This window comes from Papaver somniferum, chromosome 9 (genome assembly GCF_003573695.1).
Source record: "Papaver somniferum cultivar HN1 chromosome 9, ASM357369v1, whole genome shotgun sequence".
Taxonomy (NCBI): Eukaryota; Viridiplantae; Streptophyta; class Magnoliopsida; order Ranunculales; family Papaveraceae; genus Papaver; species Papaver somniferum.
In genome coordinates this window covers 13745188-13757367 of record NC_039366.1, presented here as the reverse complement: position 1 = coordinate 13757367, position 12180 = coordinate 13745188, and the positions used below count along the sequence as shown (strand labels likewise).

The window sequence follows — 12180 nt, the reverse complement described above, 5'->3', positions numbered from 1 at the left end:
ACTTCCTTTAGTGCGTATACTGCATTCACCTGGTTGACGAGTAATTTATAATCATCTCTTATTTCTAGACGTGTGGCTCCAGCTCGTTTAGTCAAGGACATTCCGACGAGAAAGGCTTCATATTCTGCCGAATTGTTGGTGCAAGGGAAGTCTAGCTTGAAGGAGTGCGAGAATACTTCACCAGCTGGGGATACTAGAACCACACATGATCCTCCACTACTGTTTTTGGGAGTAGCAGAGCCGTTAAACAATAGTACCCATGTTTCTCCTTGTATGAAAGAGATTTTCGGAAAATCTCCAGGGAGGTCTTCATGTAGTGTCACGGTATTCTCTCCTGGAAACTCCGCCAATAAATCCGCGACTGCTTGCCCTCTGATGGCTCCCGGGGAAGTGCAGGTTATGTCGAACTCTGATATTTGTAAGAGCCATTTGGCCGGTATTCCTATCAGGTCCGGTTTTGAGAGGAGGAACTTCACGGGATCAGACTTTGCGATCATCACCACTTTATTGGAAAGTAGGTGATGCCTGAATTTTTGGATGGAGTGAACCAAATCTAAGCACATTTTTTCTGCTTTGGGATACCTGAGTTCGGCATCTCTTAAAGTTCGACTGAAGTAGTAGATGGGATGTTCAATTCCTCCGTCATCTTCTTGGGAGAGGAGAGCTCCGACAGCAGTGTCACTAAAGGCAGTGTAGAGGTGTAGCGGTCTTCCTTGTACGGGTGATTTCATGACGTCTGGGGAAGATAACGTCTGTTGAATCTTCTGAAATGCTTCCTGTTGTAGCTTGGTCCATGTGAAGCTTTCTCCCTTCTTCAGTAAGGGGGTAAACGAAACAACTAGCTGAGCCAATCCTGGTATGAAGCGGCGAATGTAGTTTATTTTACCCATGAAGCTCTGGAGTTCTTTCACGGTTCGTGGTGGTGGCATCGTGAGGATAGCTTGCTTTTTGATTGGCTCAACCTTAATTCCCTCGGTAGTCACCTGGAAACCTAGGAATTTTCCCGAAGAGAAACCAAAAGCGCACTTTAACGGATTCATCTTCAGTTTGTATTCACGGCATCTTTCGAATACTTTCCGCATAATTCATGTATGGGATGCCCGGGTTTTTGACTTGACCACTATGTCATCTACATAATCTTCGACTTTCTTGTGCATCATATCGTGAAAAATGGTGGTCACGGCGCGTTGGTATGTGGCACCAGCGTTTTCAAACCGAACGACATCACAGTGTAGTAAAAGTTTCCAAGAGGAGTTCGAAAAGCCGTCTTACTTGCGTCGTGTTCATACATCTTTATCTGGTTGTAGCCGCTGTATCCATCCATGAAGTAGAACATACCATGTCCGCTGGTGGCGTCTACTAGCATGTCAATGTTGGGGAGTGGAAAGTCGTCTTTAGGAAAGCATTTGTTCAAATCTCTAAAGTCGACGCAACACCTGATCTGACCATTATTTTTTTTTACCAAGTAGAGTGGTGAATCAGTTTGATAAAACCAGCCACTAGTAACTTTTGAATCTCTAACTTAATCTGTTCTTCCACGTCGTGTCGGAATTATCTCGGGGTTTGGTTGACCGGCTTGGATCCGGGTATCACGTGTAAATGATGAGTGACCAGCTTTTCGTCCAAGCCAGGCATCTCCTCATATTTCCATGCAAATACGTCTTGATATTGCTTGAGGAGGTTTACCATTTTCAAGCGTTCGTCTGCGCACAAGGTCGAGCTTATCGAGATTGGTCGCGAAAATTCCTCACTTCTGACATTAACAACCTCAAGTTCGTCCATAGTGGAGTTGTTCTCGTCTTGTATTTGTCGTGGTGCATCAGGTACTTCTTCCTGTGTCTCGTCACCAGTTCGCGTTCCATTGGGTGGGGAGTCTGTGTGGTAGTCTCTCCTGTTAATTGCTAACAGCGGTGCTGATACACGGTTTTCTATTTTTCATCATGACTCATAAAAGTCCGCCCTCTCTTGGTATGGGCGTAAGCCAAACTCCGGTTTGGAGGGTGAAGACTGGCGTGCCTCTATTTTGAAGAAGTGATGTGAGATCGGGTTTCCTCCCGAAGCGGTGCAAGGCTATCGCTTTCTTCAATGGACGTCCATTTTGGCAGCGGAGTGTGGTGAGCCTTGTAATTTGTGGCCTGCAGGTCTTTTCTTGGCTCAAAAATCTTCATGCCACAGATTGGCGCATAGGGATACAATGATGCGGCGATGCGAACGACTTCTCCGTTAGTCATATTGGTGATATGTCGACGGGATGATTCTGTCGTCGTGGAGCCACGGTCATCCCAGTATCATGTGGTAATCTGGTTCCTTTTCAATTACCTCGATCCTTACTTTTGACTGGACGGATCCTACCGATAGATTCAGGTTGACATATCCATACGTGTTGGTTTGGTTCCCCCACTACAAAAAAACTGACCAAAGGCTACTAAAATTTTCCAACAACAGAAAAAATTTAGTTGCTTCACAGTTTAAGACACTAGGAAAGGCAACTGTGGTGGTGTATTGATTTGAGCCACTAAACGGTAAGCAACTATAGTTTCTAAAACCCTTTAGAAATAAGTATGCGCCAACTAAACAAATGCGCTAGTAGCTTGAGACATTCAACCACTTGGAAAAAAACAACGGCGGGATATTAGTTACCTAACCCTCTATTCAGCCACTAAAATAACACAACTACCAGAAAGCCTAGTTGAATAGAACTTTGGGAACTAACCATGCCAACTACAGTAGGCATATTCATTGAGCTACTTCCAAGAAACAACTTAGGATTCTTAGTAGCTTAACTTAAAGAAGAGATATTAATTTAATAAGGGAATGACTAAGTTGTTGGTGTAGTGAAGCTTTGTCGCTAAGTTCTCTAAGATCAAAATCTAGGCACACATGTTATTGTGATCACATTTGTATAGATGATATTGTTGTTTAGTAATTTAGTAATAAAGTTGTTTAAACACCATGCGTCAGTGCTAAACCAATTTCTAACAATTAACAAGCCAATTGGTACGTAATATCAATATCCAAGAAAATATTAAAATTAGTGGTACGTATATTTGAAATACAGAAAAAAATCAGATGGAACATGGGATGGCCTGCTGAGTGCCGGCTGCGGCATTATAACATTTCGGTCCAATATAATTTGAAAGGAATAATAAATAATGCGAAAAAAGTTGAAAGCATACAAAAGACAATCACTCTTTTCACGTTAAGGTTGTAACTTAAATATATAACTTCGCTAAATGTCAGAAGAGTAGAGTACTGGGATAAAAGGCTAATCGATTGGTATTGCTCATTATTTGTGGATAAAGCTTAAAAAAAAGAACTATTTCATTACGCTAGATTATTAACCAAAAGTCTTATTGAATCCACATATGCATACCAGGTTCCCCATGGAGGAATGCCTTATTCACGGTAGCAACCGCACCTCTGGAGCATTGTTCTTATGGTGCATTCTCCACCATAGCGTGCAAAAACCTCACCTTCCCAAAATGTAGGCTATCAGAATCCCATATCTCCAAGTTCAAAGTCATCGTCTTCGTCAGTGGTGTAAACTGCGTCACTATCAGCTTCCTCCTCCTCCTCCTCTTGTCTTTGGATGGCAGCTATTACTTCTTCATGGCTGATGGTTTCTGGTAGAACATCAGTCCTATCCCAAACCATATTTTCATTGTGATCTTGTTGGGGCACTCGTCTAAGATCGTTGATTGAATAACTTGAATACCATTCTTGATACGCTTCATCAGAACTCGAGTTTTCTGGTGCAATAAGTTCCACTGAATTTTTTTCTGGAATGTTATAAGAGCAGCGAGGTCGTGTTTTTATAACCACTTCCAATTGTCGATTCTTTATGTCCTTCATATAGAAAACCTGTTGTGCTTGGTGCGCTAACGCAAATGGTTCATTCGCATAACAGGTTCTGTTGAGATTAACACAAGTAAATCCGTAGCTATCTCTTTTGGAGCCACCTTGATTTGCAACCGGACGCCAATTGCATTTGAAAAAAAGAATTCGTAATTGGTTTAAATAGCATGCCTCGATAATTTCAGATACCACTCCATAATAATCATTCATATCATCATCTTCACCTTCCCCTCCCTTTATACATACTCCACTATTCTGTGTCTTCCGTCGCATCTCCCACGCTTTTGTATGGAATCTGAACCCGTTGATGATGTATCCGTTGAAAGACGAACACTCTTTATTAGGACCTTGACTCAGCGAATAGAGTTCATCACTCACCATACCATTTTTGTGCAGTTGATATATCTATTCATGTACATATATTCATATATTAGTTCAGGTTATGAAATCCTAAAATATGTATTGTGTTTGAGTATATATAAACGCACTTACTTTGCTGGCAAACCAAAAAGGAAATTCTTCGTTGTGTCTTCTTTCAACGTCAGCATCTCTTATTCCACGCCTTTTTAATTCTTCTCTATGTTCACTGTAAGTGGAATGCTTCATATAGTTAACTACTGAATTGACACAATTTAAAGATTATTGGCCTTAAAAGCAAAACAAAACGTATATAATTCTCGTACGGCTCCACTTCTGCAGTATTCTGCAGAGCATAAAGTTGGATTTGTTGCATTTCTGAGTCCTCAAGCGTTCCCAAAGTTTCAGCTCCAATGGGCCGACCAGATTGTCTGAAAACGACTAATTTCTCACGTGAGGGTGGTTGTTCATAATCCTCATTCCTTGAGACTCGATTGAATTTTGTATAAGCACTGTTCAAGTATCGCGTAAGCATCGTGAGGCTCTCTTCTATTAAGTATGCTTCAGCCATAGAGCCTTCTGGACATGCTTTATTTCGCACAAAAGACTTTAACTTGCGCAGATACCTAAAATGTAATTCTTATTAGAATTCACTGGCGTAATTTAAGTAAAATTGTACAAATATACACTGCAAAAAGTACAGAAAAAATGTGTGTGAAGTATCTAAGAATCGTATATTTGTTTTCTTGAACTGATGTAAGAAAACTATCATTAACATTAATATTTAGAATTCAGAATATACCGAAAATGGTTAAACCATACCTCTCAATCGGGTACATCCAACGATATTGAACTGGACCAGCATCCTTTGCTTGTTGTGGTAGATGAATTGGCAAATGCATCATCACGACAAAAAATCCCGGGGGGAATATTTTTTCCAACTTGCACAAAGTAATTGCAATTATGTCTTCTAGTTTGTCTAGATCCGCTATGTTGAGAACTTGTGTACACAACGCTTTAAAAAACATACAAAGCTCACTCACTGCGTCATACACATCCTCAGGAAGTAATCCTCGTAACGTGATCGGCAGTAAGCATTCCATTAGCACATGGCAGTCATGACTTTTCAGACCCATAATCTTTCGATCTTTAACATTAACACAACGAGAAATATTTGATGAATATCCATCGGGAACCTTGATATCCTTCAAAGTCCTACAAAAAGTATCCATCTCCTTCGTGGACATCACATACCTAGCTGGTGGCATAACAAATTTGTCTCCTTTTTTTTTTCGGATGTAACTCCGGTCTTATTCCCATATCCTTGAGATCAAAACGGGCCTTGATATTGTCTTTTGTCTTCCCTTCTACTTTCATTACTGTTCCCAACAAAATTTCCAAGATATTTTTCTCAATGTGCATCTCGTCAAGATTATGGAAACACAAAATTGTGCTCACATATGGCAACTCTTCCCGAAAAATACACTTTTTTTTTCCAATTGTGGTCAAAATCGACCGGTACTGTTGGTGTCAGACCGTTCTGTTTGGCATTCTTACCAAATTCTACTTGCTCAAAATGTGCCAACTGATGATTTATCTCATCCCCATTCATTAGATGTGGTTTTTCTCTAAGCTCTTTTTCCCCGTTGAAGGGTGTTGTCTGTTGTCGCCACTTGTGATCAGCAGGCAAGAACCGGCGATGTTGCATGTAACAAAACTTACCTCCATACCGCAGTCGAGTTGAACATGGGTCGGACCCACAACACGGACATGCTAAGGACCCCTTGGTGCTCCACCCGGAGAGCATAGCTAGTGCAGGAAAGTCATTAATAGTGCCAAGCAATGCTGCGCGCAACTGAAAATACTCTTTCTTCGAAGCATCGTAAGTGGTAACACCAACGTACCATAATTCCTTCAATTCTTCTATAAGGGGTTGTAAATAAACATCGATATCATTTCCCGGTGACTTGGGTCCCGAAATTATCATAGACAAAATGAAGTTTTGCTCTTGCATAACCTCCCATGGTGGTAAGTTGTAGATGATTAGAACCACTGGCCATGTACTATGCGGATTCATCATATTTCCGTAAGGATTCATGCCATCACTTGCTAATGCAAGTCTCACATTCCTAGGGTCAGCTGCAAACGTTGTATGCCTCTTATCAAAGGTTTTCCATGTCTTCGCATCAGCAGGATGTCTCAAAAGTCCATCATTGATACGTTCTTCAGCATGATATCGCATATCAGTAGCAGGCTGTGGAGACATAAATAACTTTTGAAGTCTGGGCTTCAAGTTGAAGTACCTTAGTTGTTTTTCAGGAATCTTCTTCCCTTTCGGTGTCCTTCTATTTTCTGACCCATTATTAGTATTAGATGAAACGGTTTTCCATCTAGAAACACCACATACCCGACAATCATTTCTATCTGCGTCATCTTTCCAATATAACATGCAATCGTTAGGACAAGCATCGATCTTAGTGTAGCTATGACCCAAGTTACTGATTGTTTTCCTAGCTTCGTAAAAGTTCCTTGGAAGTTTGGCATCTGGAAATGCCTTGATCAAGAGATTCAGTAGCACGTTAAACCACTTGATGCTCAGACCACCTTGGCACTTGATGTGAAGCAAGTGTATAGTAAAGGACAACCGTGAGTACTTTTCACAACCAGGATATAGTGGAACCTTTGCATCTTCCAGGACCTGGTAAAAATTTGAAGCTTCGTCTTTTGGAGCATCTTCATCATAATCAGGCACCATCTCATTTATCAGTTCCTTCATTCGGTCGTCTTCATCCCCAATCACAGTACCAGTAGACATATAGTCCTCCTCCTCACCCTCCCCATGGTATATCCAATGGACATATCCTTGCAGAAACCCTTTCCACATTATATGTGCCTCCACCTTACTTGGTTTGAGTAAGTTTTTGTTATTGCACTTTCTACACGGACACCATATTTCCTCCACTAGTTCTAAGTCGCGACACGCAAATTTCATGAAATTTTTGACACCCGCTTCATAGTCAAGATGGTTTCTTGGCAGTTCCAACCAACTCTTGTCGATAGTTTCATCTTCTTCGAAATCCATACTGAACGCCAGGGTAATCTCTTTAAATCTAATCTGGGCAGCAGCTTACAAATGCACTTTAGGAGGGATCCCTGGAAAACAGTAAAGTGAGATTAGCATTGCCATCGCCAATGAGAAAGTTCATAAATATATTATAGGAGCAAGCTACGCAAACTTGAGAAAACTCCAATACAGATGTTTCATTTTCGTCATCGATATAGACGGCAGAATAGTCTAACACTAACTACAACAAGCATAGATATTCTACCATATATCCTATTACTATTCTTTTCATCCTTATCAAACAAGATATCAGAAAAATGGATTCGCAGTTCTTGCTAAAATTTCATCATCAAGACTAAGTTTCCAGTAACTCTTAACATTGAAACTCAAGTACCAAAAATAATAGAGGTGATATTACAAACATGTTATATGCATAAATATATTCTCTAATGGTACACAAGAAACTTTAATTCAAACAAAACCCAATACCATTCTAACTGACTGGCTAACACGATTCGAGTTGATAAACATAAAATTGACATACAACGCAGGTATCCCATGCTTTATTATCACATAAAATTGACATACTGACTGGCTAAAAGAAGACTTTTGAAGTTTCACGATGACTTCAATTTTCGAACGTTTGCACCAAAATCGGATTAGCTATCCTCATATAATCAGGTTATTTAATTATTATTTATTTGTTGCACAAGGTGTATCTCATGGACCAAGATCACCTAAATGATCATCTATTACAATGTAGTCAACATTTGATTTCTATATTGGTATTGATCAGAAAACATGGTAGAAAATTAAAATCTCACAGACGAATTTTAAAGTTCCTTGGTGACTTCAATTTTTGAACATTTGTACCAAAATCGGACTAATTATCGGATTCTGCAGAAGGTGTATCTCCTGGATCAAGATCACCTAAATGATCATCTATTGCAATGTAGTCCAACATTTATTATTGGTATCTATCGGAAAACATGGTCGAAACTTAAAATATCACTGTCAACTTTTGAAGTTCCTCGGTGACTTCAATTTTCGTACGTTTGAACCAAAATCGATTAACTATCCTCATATAATCAGGTTATTTAATTATTACGTACTTATTTTTCGTATAAGGTGTATCTCCTGCAAGATCACCTAAATGACCATCTATTGCAATGTAGTCCAACATTTGATATTGGTATCGATCGGAAAACATGGTCGAAAATTAAAATCTCACGGACGACTTTTGAAGTTCCTTGTTGGTGACTTCAATTTTCGTACGTTTGAACCAAAATCGGATTAACTATCCTCATATAATCAGGTTATTTAATTAGTACTTATTTGTTGCACAAGGTGTATCTCATGGACCAAGATCACCTAAATGATCATCTATTGCAATAGAGTCCAACATTTGATTTCGATATTGGTATCGATCGGAAAACATGGTCGAAAATTAAAATCTCACGGACGACTTTTGAAGTTCCTTAGTGACTTCAATTTTTGAACGTTTGTACCAAAATTGGATTAACTATCGGATTCTGCAGAAGGTCTATCTCCTAGATCAAGATCACCTAAATGATCATCTATTGCAACGTAATCCAACATTTGATCATCTATTACCTCGGTCACTTCAATTTTTGAACGTTTGTACCAAAATCAGATTAATTATCCTCAATTTACAAACAGATCCAAGAAGCAGCATTTTATTTTATTGAGAGTTATTGTTCTTGATCAAAAAATACGAATGGTTGATGTTCAGACTTTGTTATTTCCACATTACATTGAATTGGATGTACTTAACAAACTTCATGGCGGATGATAGATATCATGAACCCTACTAATGGTTGGATGAATAAAAGCAATTTCAAGAACCTCTTATCTTACTCTCTCTGACAGTGTAATAACAATTTCGTTTATCTTGCCACCACAACCTAAAACATAACAAAGGTTTTTCTTTGTATATATTAGATCCTGGCGCATGCGCGATGCCTTTATCATAAACAACCTGGAGTACGTTACGTTTATGACTAAACATATATACTCCCTCGGTTTCAGAAATATAGGCCGATTTCACGTACAAATTATATATGAAACAAGTCTATATTTTTGAAACGAAAGGGTATGAGTTACTACTTTACATCATGTTTATGCATCATACAGATACTAAAAATAAAATTGATTCAAGATAAAAAACTCAAGCTTCAAACATCGTGGTCTGGGCTAGAGACAGATTAATGAATATGTAAGTGTTAGCCTGATAGGGAAGGGATTGGGGTCCATGATTTTTTTTTTTACATATTTCTTTTTCTATTTAAATTTGAAAACATTTCACTATATCGTTGTACGGGAGCAATACGTGAAAGAGTAATTTGCAATTGCTCCGAACTTTTTATCTGCCTAATTCTCTTTATGGTGATCAAAACCTAAAAAAAAAAACCCTAAGCGGACTAATAAAAATAAAAATAAGGCACTGTTGTGTAATCACCGGCTCACGTAGCCAACATATCATAGTCTAAATGAACATACTAAATTAGTATAATACAAAAAAAAAGAGATAAAGAGAGAAATGTGGAACTGTATTACAATGTTTTATATTTATTGCCCTCGACCTCAATTAAGTCGATACATAGAAGGTTCAAGACCTTGACTCGTGTTACTCATGGTATTCTAAAGAATCCTTAAGGAATAAAAAGATCGGCTGTGCTAGACACCATGAAGTCACCGCAAGAGAGAAACTCCTGGGATCCACCGGGAGACAATAGGAAGTGGCCTTTTGATTTTTTGTGGGTACCACATTTTTATGTTTCACATGGTGATTTCACCATGAAAAAATCACGGTTAGTCTATATTTATAGAAAAAAATAAACTCATTTATCTTTATCTTGAGTAAGTGGTATTATCACCAAACTTTCTCTATATAACAGGCGGGCGTGTCCATCACAGCAGCAGAGAGAACCGAGATAAGGAAGGATAAAATTTCGTGAAATATTTTGGCTGAAAATTAGGGAAAGTTCGAGAATTTGTTAGAGAAAAAGGGAAACTTGGTTTCTAGATTTTTGGAAAGAAGATATCGAAGAAAAAAAATTCAATTTTTTCTCAGTTAACCCTAAATTGATTTGAGCTGGATGAAACTCAAACTGAAATTTTTTTGGGCGGGATTATTCGCGGTTGATGTGTATCTGTTCGGCTATATAAAGATCCCTAAAATCATGAAGAGTGCAATCCAATCTCAGCTCCATCTTACGAAGGTGTATTTTCTTTTTCAATTTTCTCTTCAAACCCTAAGCTTGATTTTTTGTATCAAAACCTAATTGATTTTTTCTGTATTTTTTTCGACAGGGAACTTATCTAATTTGGGTTGTTGTGTTCTTACTGGTATGTTTCTTTTGAATATTATTCTTGGAAGGAATATCTTCGTGTTTTTTTTCTTCATGTTTTGGGTTAAATTTTTCTTGTTTTGATACTGTCATGAATTGAGTTTTACGCCTCAGTGTTATAACTTGTTCCTTTCATGAATTGAGTTTTGCGAATGGCTGGGTATTAAAAAAATTACTGGTATAATGGATTTCAATATGTATTCTAGTGGTTAAATTGATTTTGTCAACATTTTGAGGATTTATCTTACGGATCAAATGGTTGTTGAATTGTGTGCTTAAATGTATATATCTGTGGATTTGTTATTCTCAATAATTTTTAGGTGTTTTTATTTCATCAGATATGGCTCGAGACCTATTTTTTGGGGATTCCGCCTTGCGCCGAAAATACGGTAAATTAAGAATAAACCTTATGATTCAATGAAGGCATAAACTTTCTGTTTGTGTTGTGTGTTGATTAATATGCATGGTTGTTTTCTAGAATCCACTACTAAAAAAAAAAAAGAACAGAAGCGAAGAGCTAAAGCTTCCTCAACTGCAATTGCGAATCCCATGTACACACGACAGGGAGGAAATCCAAGAAATGTGCAGCAATCTCAATTTATTGGTAACCAATAACCTTTTTTTTTGTATCTAAATCTCCTCTCTTAATAACATTTTCAGTTTTGAACAAGTAAACTGAGTTAGAATTTTACATGTCGTTTTCTGCATAATTTTCAATGACAAGTAATAGTACACAGTGTAGTGTTTGCTGATTGATGCCCAATAGAGTGTCGGGAATTTTTCAAATGTTTCTTGAATTCTGCCTTATAGAACCAATAACCGATGTTGTGTATTGTTAGGTAATTTTAGCAATTAATATGTATGCCTTACTTAAATGTCATACTGCAGGAGACAAAAACAAGGAGGGACAAGAACACCAATTGAATGACTTTAGCAGTCGCTTGCAAGCAGCTCAGTCAATGGTGCACGACGGAAATGGAGTTGGAAGAACAGGTCGGGTGCTGCCAAGCCATGCACCGATCGAGTCACCAGTGGATGGAGGAAGGGGAGGTGGAAGAACACGTCCTGTGCTGCCAAGTCGTTCACCAATTGAGTCACCTGTGCATGAGAGAAGTAGGGCTGGTGGAATATCATGCGCGGTGCATCCAATGGAATCACCTCTGAACAATGATTTTCTGTTAACTCCAAGGATATCCCCTAGAGGTCACCGCACAGGAGTACACAGAAATCTGGAGAAGGAATACAATGGTCTACATAGCCCTATGAGAACTCAAGGTCGCCGTTCTGTACCACCTTCCGCAGAGAATGAAATACAACAACGTTCAAATCAATTGCATAATAATCGAACACAAGCATCTCTTCAGCCATCTCATCGGTCAACACAAAAAGTTATTCAAAGTTCAACATCTCATCAATCACAGCATAATGCTCTTCGAATTTCATCTTCGCAGCAATCTCGCCGATCACAACAGCGGAACAATCTACATGATTCTTCAGCTGAAAACCATAATTTTTCGCAACCCAACCGATCGC

General features: G+C 38.6%; 1 protein-coding gene across 1 annotated transcript; it reads right to left on the bottom strand.

The window, feature by feature from the left end:
• Positions 1-5644: 5644 nt before the first annotated feature.
• Positions 5645-7294, bottom strand: LOC113311412. The gene has a single exon (XM_026560253.1). It carries the CDS (start codon positions 7292-7294, stop codon positions 5645-5647), a length of 1650 nt encoding a protein of 549 aa, XP_026416038.1.
• Positions 7295-12180: the final 4886 nt, after the last annotated feature.